At 39.5% G+C, this 18127-nt stretch overlaps 4 protein-coding genes across 6 annotated transcripts in view; 2 read left to right on the forward strand and 2 right to left on the reverse strand.

Annotated features, from left to right (window-relative positions):
• Window positions 1–72: 72 nt before the first annotated feature.
• LOC105666614 (hexosaminidase D-like) lies at window positions 73–3427 on the reverse strand. The gene has a single exon (XM_012317620.3). It carries the CDS (start codon window positions 3000–3002, stop codon window positions 1251–1253), a length of 1752 nt encoding a protein of 583 aa, XP_012173010.1. The 5' UTR covers window positions 3003–3427; the 3' UTR covers window positions 73–1250.
• A 3624-nt stretch (window positions 3428–7051) lies between these two features.
• Window positions 7052–12143, forward strand: LOC100643599 (shootin-1). The gene is made up of 10 exons (XM_012318165.3): window positions 7052–7074; window positions 8563–9011; window positions 9677–9790; window positions 9868–9962; window positions 10149–10302; window positions 10378–10506; window positions 10578–10723; window positions 11084–11615; window positions 11696–11754; window positions 11829–12143. The coding sequence occupies exons 1-10, from the start codon at window positions 7067–7069 to the stop codon at window positions 11973–11975; spliced, it is 1833 nt and encodes a 610-aa protein (XP_012173555.1). The 5' UTR covers window positions 7052–7066; the 3' UTR covers window positions 11976–12143.
• Window positions 12144–12248: 105 nt separating this feature from the next.
• On the reverse strand, window positions 12249–14287 carry LOC100643719 (protein BCCIP homolog). 2 transcript variants are annotated; one of them, XM_003392903.4, is made up of 3 exons: window positions 14147–14287; window positions 13059–13313; window positions 12249–12984 (listed from the first exon to the last, which is right to left on the reverse strand). In XM_003392903.4, exons 1-3 carry the CDS (start codon window positions 14255–14257, stop codon window positions 12445–12447), a joined length of 906 nt encoding a protein of 301 aa, XP_003392951.2. In that variant the 5' UTR covers window positions 14258–14287; the 3' UTR covers window positions 12249–12444. The 2 variants fall into 2 exon arrangements, with proteins under 2 accessions (XP_003392951.2, XP_012173886.2); XM_012318496.3 differs by lacking the exon at window positions 14147–14287 and adding an exon at window positions 13417–14119.
• A 397-nt stretch (window positions 14288–14684) lies between these two features.
• The window catches only part of LOC100643838 (protein Skeletor, isoforms B/C), a 53527-nt gene continuing 50084 nt past the window's right edge, over window positions 14685–18127 (forward strand). Inside the window, exon 1 of one of the 2 annotated variants that reach the window (XM_048410786.1) lies at window positions 14685–14791. The gene's annotated coding sequence lies outside the window, so the exon portion shown is untranslated. Of the gene's footprint in view, window positions 14792–15212; window positions 15326–18127 lie in introns of those variants that run through there. The other variant, XM_048410703.1, reaches the window with a different exon arrangement.

An 18127-nucleotide genomic window follows, 5' to 3' on the forward strand; every position in this document is an offset into this window, starting at 1 on the left:
CTTTCTTACCGTATATAAGAGATTACCTATACTTTGAGGGGCCAATGCAATAAACCACTGGTGTCTTCGTAGTAGATTTAAAAACAAATTTATTTATTGATAAAATCTTACTACTTGCGGTAATAATGTTAATATGGATCGACGTAACAATGTTAAAAATACTTTTACAATAATAGTAGCATCGTTCGTTACAGTGATATATATACACTGTTGATTGAGTACATGCCATAGATTTGTATTCAAGTCCTCGGTAATTTTATCGTACATGTATAAATGCTGGTGGGAAAAGATCGTTCGATATTGAGAGTTAATCCGTGAAGAGATCACCAGACAAAGAAAGCTCTATAATCGCATTTAAATACCGTAAGATTAAGTAAAACAGGATAGTAAACGAATAAATGTTTATTCGCGTTTTAAAGACCGAGAGAAAACTCGTTCGTCCATATTAAACGATTCGCAGATGTATCTCTATTTTTATAAATTGTTGATTCACAGGTTCTTTTCTATACCTAATTGTTAATGGCACTAATCATGCAAAACTATATGCAAAAAAAAAAAAAACAAATATACAAAACAGAATGCTTACAACGGAAGAACACATCATTTAACAAACAAGAATGAGTAAGATCGCGGTATATGCGTATTCTTAGAACAATTAGCTTTGAATAACATAAATGTAAGATGCCCGTCGGAAGTATTAAATGGCAAAATATGTTAATAAATAGCAACTAAGTTAGTGGAGCCCTTTTCTTTAGGAATTAGTGACGTAGTAATTCAGAAGATAGAAGAATTAATCAATTTTAGGATCAATTTTTAAATTAACACTTCGTCGAAACTATATACGGTATTACAAATTCAAACTTTAAATTCATATTCTAGAAATGTTAGTTGAAAAACTCTAATTAGCTCGCTCTTCAAGTGCGCGAATTAAGGTCAGTTTTCATTGATCAAGTGTTCAATCGAATGTTTGTTAGACGATTCAAAAAAGGAAAAAAGGTAAACTAATTTATGGACGGTGCAGTCGATAAAATTTGATCACCCGCTTGAATTGAGATATAGAGCATATTCTATATAATGTAGACATATAACGTGCAAAATTATAGTTTTGGTAAACTTTATATACCATCGATTACTCCTCTCTTTATAAAACAAAGATTCTAAATGTCTCGATTAATATATCGCTTCTTTTTTTACTCTAGTGCGATCTTCAGTCTCATATTACACGTTATGGAAACTATTCATTTATTAAACTATAAGATAGGTTTTGTTAGTGGTCTTCTTGGCCATACGTTCTTTTCTAAAATCTTTTCTTTAGCCTCCCATAGTTGAGTGAATTTCTCGTTCAAAGGAGCGATATATGTTTCTATCCATTCTTGTATAGTATAATTGTCATATATGTTTTCCATAGCTGTTCTTATTTCTTTTTCAATATACTTTATCTCCGTCTTGTATTTATCCAGTTCTGCAACCGCTCTTTCTACGTGACTAGGATTTGAAAAAGAATATTTTAAATTGTACGGTTTCAACCATCCCTTAAATGTGTTATCCTCTTCCATTTTACTAACTGCCTGAGTCAAAGAATACAGCCGCAATATGGCAGCATAAATAGATACACCGTGATAACTACATCTGGTCCAACCATATTGAGGTTCTGGAATACTTAGAGAAATGATGCCCTCGCACTCTAGCGCTTGTAATACTGAAGCAGGTACTTCTATCGGAAATCTACATAAATCTGGAGCCTGCAGGATAGCTAAATTTACAGCAAGTGAGGGTATAGCAGATGGTAGAAGTTCGCACAGTACGCTAAAGTGATCGTATCTTTGCCACCCTGTTAAAATTGCACCCTTAAATTTAATTTCAGTAGAATATTTATTGATAATCTCCAACCAACGCTGATGATTTTCCATATGATAACCAATATCGGTATAATATCTATCTGGAGCAGTAGCACCTTTGAAAGCTGTAGCAAGCCAGATATCTTTCCAAACCGATGCATAGTTCTTCCACAATTGATCTGTCAATGATGCTCCAGGATCGGTGGTATATTTCCAAACAACAGGTTCTACCATTAAATGCAAGCCTCTGTCTATTATTTCATCGGATGATATTTCTCTAAATTCGTCATCCCACATAAGAACAACAAGATCTGGATACTTATTTTTTATATATTTTGCCACTTTTGAAACATGATCCAAAAATAATTGTTTCTTGCCCCACTGTCTCTTAACCATTGTATCTAAACATCTAGAACATTCTCCTATCTGATAAACTTCATCAGCTCCAATATGCAAATGCTTTATATCAGGATGTGCTTCTACTATTTGGTCTATCATTTCGTATATCAATGGTAGAGTTTTGTTGTAAGTAGGGCATAAAACTTGTGGGTACCTCGAAACTTCTCTATAGTCTTTATATTGATCTAACTTGAGAACAAATTCCATATGACCAAAAGTTTGAATCAATGGTATAACTATAAGCTTATTCTTACTGGCTATCTTTTGAATTTTTGCAATGTCTTTCCTAGTATAGCAATTTCCTGCACTGATATTTTGTATCGCTCCTTCAAAAGGAAACATATCTTCGTATTCTATAAGTATACCAGTGGCACCTAAATTTTTGAGCAAATTTAGCAGGTACTTGTAATAACTTGCCTTTGGAGGAGCTCCTTTTAAATCTAAATGCACAATTTTATGTCCCTTAAACAAGGGAACTGCTTCTGCGTACAATCTTTCATAATTAATATCATTGAATAGCTTTCCTCCTCCGCTTTTCAATTTTCCCATTATTTGAGTCTCTATTTGTTTCTTTCTGGCAATGCTAAGAGGATTCTCAGTCAGGTCACTCAATGGATAAACCTCTTCGATCTTAAACTGTGGATTTAATTTACTGGCCGTGATGTCCTTGACCTCATTATCGAGAATATGATAAATAACAATCAACAGAGTAAAACTGATCATTACGGTGATCATTAAAGAGGCTCTGCCTCCTAGTCGTGTCATGATTGTCAGTCCAGCAGAACATCAAGATTGAGTCACCTTGTTATTACTTCTGTTTAATCAAAGTTATTATTATTTATAACACGATTTGATTGTTCTTTCCAATGAATATCGGCACTTGTACTTGTAAAGCAACGTTATGTTATTTTTAAGCTCGTTCAAGATGAACTTACATAATATGGATTTGTCATCAGAAAATAATGTAATATTATCTAATTAATTGCATTTGCAAAGAAATGACACCAGTTCTTTTCCTTATCACAGATTAATGACAGAAGGATAGAAATAATAAATCTTTGTTACTGCTGTATAGTGATAAACGCTATCAAGGACCAGGCTGGGCAACTGTATACGATGATAAACGCCTGCTAATATAAATTGTTATGAGATATTTTATATTGGTACATTCATCCCGTTAGATTGTTTAACTTATAAACCAAACATTTATATATATACATATATATCTCATTTAAATTGAAATTGAAATATCGTAGGAACATTTCAGACTTCACAATGTGTATTTCTATGCGATTGGATATCACGTTATCGAAAATAAAAGAAATATTCCCTAAACTAAAGAAATATTCCCTTCATGTTTTTCACTGCACAGAATACTTGCAAGATTCATTACACTTAACTAGTAATTACTACAAATTTTATAAAACTATACAGTCTGCAATAATGTATCTACAAGATAATCAAGAGACAATAAATATAATTTGATAAACATCATCTCGATATCTTCTAGAACGAACTACGTACATATACATATATTATTATTGACAAAGTATTATAAACGAATAATCCATATTTATGCATCGTGAAATTTCGTGAGAAGAAAAGATATGAAATCAGGGCTGCCACTGTCACGAGCTTGACCTATAAATAACAGCTCGTCATTCTGCATCGAATTTACTTAATGAGATCCAGCAGAACCATGATAATTTGCGATGATGTTGAATCAAGGCATGCCCCTGGCACACTCTTACGTCGCAATTTCACTTCGGCTCTTCAAACATTCTTTTTTATTTATCGTCGAGTAACATATGTGTGAACAAAGTACTCAATGTATTCGTTTAATTTACGGAGAAAATAGGCGCATTGATTAGGCGCATAAAATGCAGAACGAAGGGCGTGAAACTAAAAACGAAAATAGAGTTCTCGTACGTTTAACAAGAAAAGAATCAAAGACGAGCGAAACCGGAGAGGCTCACAGCCGTGTAATCGAATCCTTAGTAGCGAAATCTTAAATCCTAGTCCTTTATCTCGTTTCCAGTTTCCGCGAACTGTGCATGACCACCCGTTATATACTTAATGAACGTGACTCACATCTCTTTAGTTATGACGAGAGTAGGGGAATAATTCTAGACAATAAAGCTGTTTAATGATGCCACTCTACGGAAGTTTAAACCACGCGCTTGGAATAACGCGCGTTTTTGCGACCTTAGCGATTCCAACTTGTTATAACATTTATCGTAACCAATTTTATATCCCAATTGTACTCGAAATTGAATTATTGTCGTTACGTCTTTCGTACAATCCATACACGTGAATAGGTTAAATGATTTATCATTAAAAGTATAGGAGTAAAGATCGTTCTTCCGAAAAACAACTAGTACATATTCTCTGAACAAGATACGACACATAAGAGGGGAAATATTTGTCCTCCCGAGAAAATATCATTGCCAGTATTTGAAGAGAAAGTCGGATTTTGAATAACGCCGTTCCTGCGCAGTAGATCTTCGACGCTGTGCAGTCAGCGATCAATAAACGTGCACGGAGGAATGGAAAGCTATCTCGAGTCCGTCATTTTCCTCCTAACATTTTAGGTATAAAAATAAACGCTACGATCGATATAAATCATTTTTAAACGAGGCGAACGAGCTTCTTCGAAAATTCTATGATAAGTACAGATTCTCCGAACTGGAGCCCACGAGAGATGTTTTTTCGAGGCACGTTTATCGGTGACAAAAACGAAAAAAACGCGGGGTCGATTGTATCAAACGAATGTGTTTAATTCTCTCGCATTTACATCGGTTCGAGTCTCGAAGGCGTCGACGGGCTTTCATAGCAACCGAACCGAGACAAAGACTCGGCTTCAACGATTATTCAGAAATCATGACTCAAGTCCACGTATGTATGTAGACGCTGTATCTATGTTTGTACAGTTTTTTTTTCGCAAGTATGCATGCAGCTGCGTGACAGAAAAAACAAGCGTATCGCAGTGGAACCGAGATCATTGTATCGTTTAACTAATGTACCTGACTTATGCATACTTTGACAACTAGTGCATGATATCTGCATCTGCATCTGCATTGCCGACCAATTAAATCGAAACTCAAGAGGCAACACCCGTGCGTCGAAACAGAAGATTAGCAGTACGCTCGAGTAAAGAAATGTCTTCTTTATTGCCTCGTATCCTTGAATTAATCCTCATAATTTTATCAATCGTAGTCTTCGAGTAAAATTTATGAAACCTGCTGCTCGAAGAGCACCGAAATCTGTTATTCGTCGCGGTATGTATAAAGTACACATTTGGTGTTTGTCAATGTCGATAACTCGAGCAAATTCTGGTGAACAAATTCGATGATTATTTCGATCATTAAACAATGTTACGTGCGAAGTAAAGACGCGTGCCGTTGCACATTCTCTTGGGGAAATTTTTGATCGTGGGCATATGTACCTACTTACACGGTTCCGTACGAAGCATAGATATGTATATATATATGTATATATATATATTCTCAAGAGTCTTTCACGGCTGACAGATTCGGTGATAACGCGTTATTAAAGCGAGCTACTCGATGCACTGCGCAAGAAGAGGCCAATTACACGAGAAAACATTTCTTCGTTCCTTTTATTGGCATTAAAGAAACATCGGTGAACAGCCATCTTTGTTGGCACTTTACGAGATAACAAGAACAATTAATAGATTAATTGAAATAACGCGAGGCTTGATATGCTACGATAATATGGGAAAACCGGCGCGTAAATAAGTAAAAGAGAAATAAAAAAGGGGGAAAAATAGATTGTCCTTTTATCGGGATAACTCAAGCTGGGCAATTGGCATTTCTTTCGAAATATATCGCGAAATTATGTGTAAACGAAAGAAGTATGGCGTGCGAGGCGCGATTTTTCGCTGACAATGAGAAAACCTTGCGGCCACTAACGCACACACCGACGTCTTTCATTAAAGGAAGGGCACGCAATCTCGGGCTCTTTCGAGTCGTCTGGTACCTCTTGAGATAACGTGACATTACGGTCAGCCGTGCGAGCAGTATGCGCGCGAACGTCGGAGAACGCGCATCTTCGTTCTTCTTTTCCGTCATTCTTCGCTTCCTCGCTCATCGGACCATAGTTCCATCAACACATCTTTCGTTGCACAGTGATATTCTTTTATATTTGTTTCATCGTCGTTCAATCGGTTTGTAAAAATGCAGCTACGTGCCCGATTGTGATATATCGATCGGTATATTGATGTCGAACTTGCCAACTATAGATCGTAAGTTTCTATTCGCACAGTTTATTCCGTTTTTGTCTTTGCGTTCTTTCTTCTCCTCCTGCATCGCGTACCTCGTAATTTTGTCGCGAAGCAACATACGTAATCGTGAACGTTTGTTTTTGATAAAAAGAATGCGGGAAATTGCGTCGAACGAAAGTATGCACGGCGCAAAGAACACCGTTTGACAGCATTCAACATCCACCAGCGCGAAACAGGAAAAGTGAAAGGACTTCATAGACTTCCCGTAGAGGCAATGCGGCAGGTGATGCTGCCATTCGTACGTGTAACCGTAAAATTACGTCCGACGTGCTTTCTTGACCGACAATCGTGCTCTTGGAAAACGTTGCCTCTTACTACAGTCTCGTCGTACATCTGCGCGCACAGAAATTGGTCCTAGTCCAGATCCATGGACAAAGGCGTCAACTGATCATCGTTCCTTTATCAATCGACCAACGTAAATGGTGAAACGATAGCAGCAAGGTGATCAATTGAATTGCAAGTGGCATACACGCACGGAAAAGTGCAACGATCTACGTGACCGTCGACCCGCTGCGTTGATGCTTGCATGACACGGCACGTTTCAAATTATCATTTCGCTCTTCCTCGATATGCCGCGTCCGTCGTCGTTGTCGGGTTCACGGGACGCGAAGCTTGAATTAAAAATAGTTGGGCTTGGTGTAAAAACGCCAACGAAATCTTTGGTATTGCCATAAAACAGCGAGGACGTCTGCGGAACAGATTTTGCGGTGCGCGGTAGATAAAGCGTGTTCGTCAGAAGGAAAGCGTCATCGTTGTTTCTAACTCGTAAACGGTACTCGAATTCGTCCAAGTAAATACTTGTACATCGTTATACGTTTTCTTACAGTTAGGTACTTTGGAATAACGATAAGCGACGCCGTAACGAGATAAGAAGTAACGTTGGACTAATCGTGATCTATATCGATCGAGAACTTCCGTAATGATCACGCAAATGACCCAAATGCCCCTTTAGATTCCGGTGGTCGTTAACCTAAGCCATTTATCGAAATGTCGGATTTTCTAGAATGACGCGGCCCGCAGTAACATTAACGATCGTCCTCACGAGCAACAGTCGCCCGTGCATTCCAACGAATCAACTTTGAAATGTTTGCGGGAGATCTAACTGGCTCCCACCAAGTCTAACAACACGTGTCCCTCGTAGTCTCGCGTTGGAACGTTGGACGCGTAAGTAAATACGATGCGCTTCTTTGTTTCTTGTTTTCACGCGTGACCGTTAAATCAAGCTGGCATGAACGAAGTAATACGGTGGAAATTCGTTCGACGGTTGCATTTGTCTGACGGGCAACAGTGTCAGTAACAATGATAGGGACCAATTGGACGGTGACGTAATATATCACAGAAATAACGTTTAAAATTCGAGGAGTGGTCATCGCGACAACGGCGGCTCGTCCGATTACAATTGACATCGGTATTGCGTTTCATCGATTCACGCTGATCGACGTGCTACGAAACTGCCTCGAACCGGCACGATATGTATTTTCCTGCTCGATCGTTTATTATCGAGAACCTCCGTAAGAGAAACGTTAGACTCGCCGAACCAACTGACTTCACAATTACCGGTAACTTGATTCGGGATTCGTTGGACGTAACACGTTTATCATTTCCCGGTAAGTTCGCGTGGCGGCTCGGAAAGCACCTTATCTTCCCATACCGGGTACTTCGAGATTCGTGGAATCGAGATTAGTCACGAATACATTTTGACAGAGCCGGCTATTTCTAACGCGCCTTGTGGCCGCAGGGGGTGCGACCGATATGCGTATTTTTAGAAAACGATGTTATTAACCCTTTACCGTTCGAGTACGCTTCGATAGGAATACCCTTTCGCGTTGCAATATGCGTAGAGTCGTTCGTTTTCTAATCAACGTCTTTCGAACGTACCTGTAATACATCATCGATGAATTTCGAGTCTCGCGGGATATAAGCGCGAAATTTCGTACAGTGTTACAACTATTCTGTACAAGGTCGATCAACGAGACGGAAAGGCAAGGCTCTCACGAAAGCAAATATATCGTCTGTTCGCAGAGGCGACATGAATAAAACGGAACTGAACATCGTCTTGAACACCGAGCCAGCGAGGACATCCTCGAGTGTAATTCACTCGCACATTCCGGTGCCGAGGATATCGAATGCAATTAAAGCCCAAGAAAGGTGTCCCCCATCCCGCAGGGGGTCCTTCGAAAAGCTGTCGCACAGAGGAGTGTCGGTCGCTGCTCAAAGGGCGTCCTTCGAGAAGCTCGACGCTTCCGTTCAGCAGCAACGATCGAGGAACAATAATTTGTCGAGCTCGAGCATCGAGATGCGCAACTCCGAGACTGAGAAACTTGCTTTCCACACTACTACTAATTGCAAGACGAACGAACTGGTCGGTGTCGCGAAATTGAACAGGAGCAATAGCCTGGAGAGCAAGTGGAAGAGCAAATACGAGGAATCGGAGAAGAGGAGGAAATTGTTGCTACAGAAGAGCGAGGCCGGTAATTAATAATTAGTAATAAGTTTCGCGGCGTAATGAGCGTTTGTATGGGCCGCCTAAAGTCGTTAGAGAACTTTATTATGATTCCATTAGTCATCATTAACGAAGTGACGAAACACGGCTTCTTCTCTCCGCTTGCGAACATCAATTCGATTAAACAGTTGGGATAGGAGGTTGGTAAATATGGAACGGCGCCGGTTGTAGTTACAACTTTCCTTTCGTACATCTTTTATTCTTTTCTTTTTTAACACGTGCTTCATATAGTTATTTCTCGTTGCGATCTTATTTCTCACTTTTACGCGATCAATTTCTAACAACAACTTCGTTTCTTCGAATCGATTAATCTGTTATTGCGAGAAAGATCAAGATGTAATGGACTTACGTAAAATAAGAGCAAGGCATGATACGTATAGCGAGAGGGAAGTGGCTGATGCATGGTTGTAGTTCATGGCCAATCATCCGACAATCATACAACTTAAACGTTATTCGGTCGTGATTCACTCGTGCACGCGAAACGAATTCTATGACGTTTCTTAGTCATTGGCCATACGCGATGAAGTTATAAATTAACCGGAATAAAATATCACCTGAGTATCGTGACGTCTGCGTCTGTGAGTACGTTTGCAATTAAATTATTAAAGTTTTAATAAACGTTTTTTATCGCAGCAAGCAAGGAACATGCCGACTTGGAGAAGAAATATCAACAACTACAGAGACAAAATAGCACTTTGCAGTCGCAAGTCCAAGAAAAAGAACAGAGACTTCAAAAGTTGCGAACAGGTAGTTGTTTATACATTCCAGAAATCTTTTCCGGCGTTCGTTACGTTTATTTAACAAATTCCTTCGTTTTCTTACAGTTTCCGAAGCAGTATGCAAAGAATACGAACAACTGAAGCATCAATACGAAACTGAGACAGGCGCCATGCATAAAGCCATGCAACAAGCATCGCAGGTAAATCTAAAACAATCCATTTCGTTTTTATAATTGTAGATGCCGTGATACAGAGCTCGCGTATTTTATTGTTCGATATAATCTTTATTATTACACTTAATATCGCATAAGAGGAAAAATCTGTTTCCAACGTTGCAACTGAGTTCTATGCATAATTTATCGTATTGTAATTAAAATGACTTTCAGTGGTACAGACAAAATCGCGAACTAAAGAGAAGATCGCAGATCATAACTCAAAAATTCCTGCAATCGAATCCGGAAGGCTCGCTAGACCTTGAGATAGCAGACGAAGTTGACTCGAATTTCGAGGATCTTGATCAGTTGAGAGAAACGGTGAAAGGTATAAACAGAGATTAGTGGCTTACAATTTCACCGTTAATTATGCAAGTTATTTATAAGAGCGGGTAATTTGCAGAATTAAGTAAAGAGATAGCGAGACTTCAGACGGAGTTGCATTCCGCACGCCTTCAAGAGTTTGAAGCTCAAGAACAGGTGACGCATTTGACCACGCAGTTGGACGAGGAGAGAACTCTCAGACGAAAATGTAATTGCAAATATCTGTACGATTCTCCAACGTTCATGTAATAATATATAATAATGAAATTGTCCAATTAGGTGAAGAGAAGGTGAACGAGATGAAGGTGCAAAAAGAAAACATGGAAAGGGTGACAAAGATGGTTGCAGAGGAGGTGCAAGCGTTGAAAGCTCAATGCGATCGCGAGAGAGAAAACGCGAAGATTATGAAGATAGAGGCCGAAAGGGTAAGATGCCTTTAAGATGGCTGTTTCAAGGCAATCGCAAGACAAACAATTTAAACGTCATGTTAGCGTCGCGTTCCCTATAGATATATGCTACCGGTATCCACGCCAAGCTTGGGTACCATGTTCTAGTTTCGACATTTTTCTAATTGATTCTTAGCAATGATTCGATGTCACGATACTCCGCGGCGCTTATAGGATGATAAGAATGTCCTAGAAGAATTTGGCCACGTAGTGGGAAAGGCGATGAATCATCTGGCGAAAGGACTGAGTCGAACGGCTCGGCACTTACCCCAGAATCTTGAGGGAGAAGAATTATGCGTAAAAATTCATAACAGGCATTCTGTATCGTACTTTTAACAGGTACAAAAGGAAAGAAACGTGCTGGCTCATCAGAGTGCACTCCTGATGGCTGAAGTTGGTGATGACCCTAATGGAAGATTATTAACCGTTCTACAAGAGGTGGAGTCTTTGAAGAGACTATTGGAGGAAGAGCAACAGAACCATGCTTCTCACATACAGATGCTGGAGGAGAAGTTGGAGGAGAAAGAGTCGAACGTCGAGTTCGAAATAGTAGAGGAAAAGTTAAAGCTGGCCGAGTCAGAGTTGGAAGTCGTAACGCAAAGGGCAGAAAGGGCGGAAAAGTCGGTGGAAACTCTGGAAGGAGTGGTTCAAACTTTGAAGGCGAAGATCAGTGAGCTGGAAGAAAAGCTTTCCAGGCCACCACCACCCCCTTTACCTCCACCTCCGCCGCCGCCGATGTTCAACAACGGTGGACAATCGTCGATAAAATTGCTGACGAAAGAAAAAATTAATTCGGAACGAAACGCGGTGACTGACATGGAGAACATGCTTGGAATCACGAAAAAAACACCGACGGTTGCGCAACAGCCTGGTAATTATGTTTTAGATTTTGCAGGTGGTTGAGCAACTGTGCTAATATCGTGTGTTATCTTTATTTTTTAATCGTTCCAGCTATAGACGACATTATCAACCAAATAAAAGGTGGACGTTTCACGTTGAAGCAAACGGATGTAAGTTTATGCAATCGTGGACATTATTTTTGTATACGTAAATTACGTTTCTCAAGTGAAACGATTCGTTGCAGAAACAAAGGGAAGAGGAGAGAAAAAGACGACAGGAAGCGGAAAGCGCGCCGCCCGCTGTCTCGGAAATGTTAAATATTTTGGGTACCATGAGAAGAAGAGCCAAGCCGATAAAGCAATCGTTGAAATCAACAGACTCATCGACATAAAAGTGTAGATGCTGTCAGTAATATGCAAAAAATTTGTACGCCTCAGGCACGAGTTACGTGCCATTGTTCGGACATTAATCGCGACGCGTATTTTTTTAAACAAAGATCTGTTCTACAAGAATGTTTATATTATTTATTTAGATGGAAAATAAATTTTCTACCACTAAACGTAGTATCTACATTGACGGTCCATGAAAGATCGAAATATTCATGTACTTTTAGGTATAAAGAAAATGAGTAACAGATGGTTACAGGGCAAGTGACAGGAGACAGTTTGCAGTAAGCAGTACGAAAAGGTGTATTATAAAAAGCTGATTACATGTAAAACATAGTAGTTCATTGTACAATAGATTGTCAAAGAAACCAACTTTCGAAAGCGCATACCTTCCTTTGGTACACAAAAGGAAGGTGCTTGGTCTTTCTTTTTCTTAGGAATATGAGATGAATTAACGTTAGTCCTTCAAATTGATTAAGGTATTTCAGTTTTTATTCTGTCGATAATTGATTGTAATTTGGAAGCTTCAAAGAGAAGCACTCTCCTGTAAGGTGTCATTTCATCGTCAGACTCAGTCCATGTTCCAGATACAGCACTGTCTGATTCTTTCTCGACCGAAAATTCAAAACTTATTGCTGCTTCCTGCGCAAAAATTTCTTCCTCCGGATTGCTCCATATAATAAACTCTTCACACGTATTATCCTTCTTTTTACTTTTTGGTCTTTTAACTAGATCCGGTCTTTTTGTTCTATAGACTTTACAGATTAATATATAATATGAAAAATTGAAGGACATCTTCTTGTTATTTGCCTTTTTTATGTCGGACATTAAATTTTCCAAAAGTGGCACGGATATCTGTGCTGGAATATTAACAAATCTTTCGTTGATCAATAAACCTAATACTTCCGTATCGTCTTCAAGAAGCTTTCTTATCATAGCATTTATTGTGTCCGCTGCATGTTCCTTTGTCATTTGCGTCAGTAATTCTCTGAGTTGTTGTATACAAGGATAACTCTGAAATAAACAGACTTGCGCATCACTGAATGACTTTTGTACTAATTAAATGACATTATATACAATATATTTACCTGTTTAGAAGATAAATTAATTACTGTAGTAATACCAAACACGTCGTTGACATCGGTATCTTCGTCGTCCGATCCCTCTAAATCCGCCGATTGCTTGACAACCGAACCTACGTAGTTTTCACGGATTATTAAATCTGCCAGACCACCTAAATCAACATGAGCTTTCAAAAACAATTGTTGTAATAAGGTCTTAATGCCATGATAATCCGGATCCACTGGATATCTTCCTTCAAAGTCTACTTGAATTTCCATTCCCTAAATATAAAAAAGAATTTTATACTTTTACGTTTATTTATATTTAACATTTTGTATTATGACATATTAATTGTGAAATATGAAATTTAAAAAATATACTTAACTTAATTACAGAATACAATTCGAAATAAATTCACATTTTCTCTGATTATAAGCAATTTTTATCACAAATTAAAGATGTCTTTGTCATTAACCCCTTAACCTGCGAGGTCGTGTTAGAGATGTCGTGCGTCGATCGAGCCGAACATAAACAACACGTGTGAGGGACGTGGTATGTCGATAGGGCCAAACATCAACAAGACGTGTGAGAGACATGTACGTCGATGTTATTGATTTATTATTTATCTCGAGATAATAAATCTTTTTTGTTCGATGTTCAATTGGTAGCAATTATTTATCAACCATCTTGCAAAATAGAATTAGTTATACCTTACACATGCATTTATATATCAATAGAGGCGTGCGATTTGCACAAGTTTGAGCGCTCGGCCAAACTGTCAAATGGCTTGACACGAGACCGATCATGTCGTTGCTTATGACACGCGTTATTGGAACATAAATCGTAAGACAAGGGGTTAACAACTTACAACACTGTATTTGCTTAACAATGGTCCCATGGAATGCACTTTATTGGTTATGACAGTTATCGGAATGATTTTCATTATTGCTAAAGATTATACGCGTACTTAATTATTATGTTTTATTTTCGATGAATGTCAATTGTCTCAAAGACAGCTTTCAAATAAATGTGAACCAACGACCGCGTGCTCGAAAGTAGGGTTAAGACCGACTAATCACATTTTATACTGATTTTTTTCACTCAAATTCCTTACCTCCTCTTCCAATGGTTCCTTCTCGTCATGCTCACTACTTGACGAACTTTGATCATCGTCTTTGGAAAGTGGGAAAACTCGCTGGTCACGTTTTTTGGTTGGAGCAGCCATTGTCACGGACTAAGGAGCGGTTCTGCCGTTCTGCTGGGCACCACGTGATATATATATCGTAGTATCAACGCAATTGTTTTTAATTTTCAAGAATGCCAAGATCGATAATTATTCGTTCACGTACGATATTAGTATTTATATTTTTTAATAAAGAAACAACCATAAATATTCCTTTTTATTTTTTAACAAATATAAGTTAGGTATTCGATTTTTACATAATGGGTGTATATACAATTATTTCAACTATAAAACAGTAAAAATATTTGTTTACTATCTAGCAAGAAAGATGAACGATAACATTACAATATTAATCGCATAAAATAATTATATCGCATTTAAGTTTTAATTAGTTCAAATTTCAATTACTTCAAACGTTCGTCGACAGATGTCGCCAAATACATGCTTTTGTCATCGCGCGGCTCCAGTGATCAGTCACAGCTCATTTAGCGCGCGAGTGTGTTGTACGCAGTGTAGTGTTAATTTTACAAGACTCTTTTGCACAAAAAAGGAAATGTCTTCGAGGCGAGAAAGAAGGTAAGTGAATTTGACGAACCATGTTATTTATGGCAAAAAGACACGAATTAAGTTAACAAACAAGAAGCAAAAGGATGTGTTTGGTGACTATACCGAAGGTCGTAAATTTCGTATCCACCGCTGTGGAAAGTGTCGTCATTCGTCATGCGCTTGAAACGTACCGCGCAAGCGAACTGTTTTTTTAAATAAAAGCTTTGCTATTTAGCTACTCGTTACCCCGAAATTTAATCATTAGAAAGGATAATGCGCGTAATGCTACTTGAGAAAGTTACCGTGGATTCGGTATTCGTTCGATAGGTTTCGATATAACGGGAGGGAAAAATTTGAATTTCGAATCGCATACTCGTGTGCAGTGAGGCGAAGACGCGTCCGTTGTCGGCACTGCAAGCCAAAATTCGATTAAAGTTCTCGCGCATGGGCCGAAGGAAATCCTGTTTTCTCAAATTTCCCGGAGTCTGTCAGGTGGCACCACGGCGTTCACCGGTCCGGGTACATCACATCGAACAATACGGAGCAGTGCGATCGCTTTTTTAGGTTATAAAAACACGTAGCCTTATAACGTATATCCCCGAGTTATAGAGTAAAATATTCGCGCAAAAAGCAGAGCCGACGGTGGCTCTCTTTTGTCGTGCTCCCCCGTGAATATTTCGTGAGTGCTTTGAGCTGTGGCGGGCGGTGAGATGGCTGTCTCTCTTTCTCTCTTCTAGTACCTGTATTTCTATATATCTATCTCTGTTTCTTTCTCTTTATCTGGTGTTTTTATAGATGTTCGGCTGAATAGATGTTCTCGAACAGTGTACCATGTACATCCCCCCTTCGCGATTGTACCTCGTGATACGCATACAACGTGTATATATCGTGTATCGATGTACACAATGCTCCCGATGCATTAAGGATTAGTTCGATTATCAGCTACGTAACCGGAAGTAAATAGTTTCAGCGAACTTTTACGCGACCCGAAGGAGCTACGAACCTTGTCTTATACTCCATCTTAACGTCTAATGTTTCCTTTTATGTTTTCTATTGATTTTTATTCGTAACGAAATAGCATCTTTTTTTTTTTTTAAATAACGAATATAACATGGATTAGCTGGCTTTTCGTAAAAAAAGACGCATAAGGAAGAACGAGTAATTTAATAATTGATCTCGTACGAACCATATTTCGATATACGCGACTAAAAATTTGCTTCGAATAATTGATCGCATCTCGGAACAACAACATATGTTTCGGGTAATCTTTTCGCGATTATGTTTAACGTAAGCTATAGGTTTTAAAGGCGGTAAATAACGGTAATATCCGCAGAAAACGTCAGCCTTTCCTTCTCTCGTAAGTCTCGTTGAAACTATTTAACAAGCTGAAATTGAGCTACTCCTGGCCACCGAGCCACTCTCTATATATACATACATACGTGTACACGACTGCAATGTTTTTCATTTTTTGGCTGCTCGGTGTCTTTTCTTTAGCGCTGTTCCATAGCATATAGCTGTCTCACCTGCCTTGATCTGTACCACCTGTGCGTTTCGTTTTTATCCTATGCTTCCTCTGGCGAGATGCGTCCCAACGGAAGTTTCTCGACTGCCGGAAACCACGTCGTTTCTTTACATTTTCCTCGTCGATCCAGTCGCTCGTCGAATCGTTTCATCGTGACGTTACACGATGAGATACGAGACGATAGAAAGACCGTATCGAAAGTGAACTGTTCCAGGTATACGCGCGATGTGGACGCGAGATCCCGTTGAACGGAGGCGATCGAACGCGATTGCCGATTAATTGCGCCGTCCCTCCCCTGTTCTCTAATTCGATAGCCTACTACTGATAACCACCGTGGCTCGTTTGATCGCGGACACAAGAGAAAGCGAGCGCGTTTCACGGTTAACAGGCACAGGCCATGGATGATGTTATAATTTTGGACCTCGTTAGCTTCGGGGGATTTGGTTTATTGATTTCTCCTCGCCGTTTTCTTCTAGACGGCCTTCGAGGTGACGCGTCTATCCAACTTTGTCCTTGTTCGAACGTTTGTTACGAGACGAGCGTCCATTTCAGTGGAAATTTCAAAGACGCGGTATTAATCGGCGAATTTGGAAAACGCCAGGGGATCCGTAAGAGTCACGGTAGGATCCTTATTACGCGGTAAATACGTACGTACCGCGGTATACGAATTCGTCAAATGTTTCCTTCAGCGTAATTTCCCTATTTCGCTTTCGCTATTTTGCAAATTATTTTCGAAATCGAGTTGTACGAGTACCGCGCTATACGGAGTCCTACCGTAATCGTTTATTGATTTTATGCGATTTGGAATTTCGCGTTGCCCTAGACCGTTCCATACTATTGCGCTGTTTGTCGCGCCAGTCTGTACGACGCAATTCTGGATGTTTTCGTTTAAACATGTATATTTCAGCACGATACATCGTACACACGTAGATCGTGCTTTTATTCGTTGAAACGTTTGTCGTGTCGCTCGCAATACGACAATAATGATAATTATTATCGAACGAATAGAAACGATCGCATATCGGCATCGGTAACAAAGTGATCGCGCCTGTTAAACGTATGGAGTAGTTGGTGCGATTCGGACACAAGGCGTTCCTCTTTTTTCGCCGGTGGTGGGAATTACAGAGCGAAACGAACGAAATTAAGCCATATGGTTATATCGCAGGGGTGTGCTCGGCTCGATGCGCGGAGCAACTGGTTGATTTATCGGTGCTTTCGCGTAGCGAAAACTAGCAAGAAGGCCGAATTGAATTACGCTGCGTGCACAAATTGCTTTATTCAAATGCAATTTAAGGGTCGCGCGTCTTTCGCAGACTGTAAAGGAGACTTTAAAGAGGCCGTTGCGTTAGGTATCGTTCTCACATACTGTATATCGTTCTATTTATCGATCTGCTCCTATATTTTTCCCCTCCATTTTTTCGAGAACCATCTACGACAATAATTTTCGGTCGACCAAATTATTTCCCTGATTCTACGGGCAGTAACGCGAACTCGAATTCCGAATTGAAAAAGAAATCGCGTCGGTTCACGATCGAACCACGTTTTACGTAACGCGCGACGTAAATTTGCAGAAAATGAGGCTGGGTTAATCAACTTTGGTCGACGCTACGTCAAAGCGTTTGAGGTCCTTTCCTGCTTGACCTTTCGAAACGGCAACGTAGGTGGACATTAACATCGTATCTTGGCTCGACGTACTCCCGACGTCGACGCTTCTTCCTGCTCCTCTTCTTCCCCTTTCGATGGCAAGAATGCTCGAAGCTGATTACATTGCAGCGCGTCGAAAGTTCAGAAAACGTCGGAATATCGGACGCGCCTGGGTCAAGCTTTTTTCTTCTATCGAGCGG

Source organism: Bombus terrestris, chromosome 1 (assembly GCF_910591885.1).
Source record: "Bombus terrestris chromosome 1, iyBomTerr1.2, whole genome shotgun sequence".
NCBI classification, from domain to species: domain Eukaryota; kingdom Metazoa; phylum Arthropoda; class Insecta; order Hymenoptera; family Apidae; genus Bombus; species Bombus terrestris.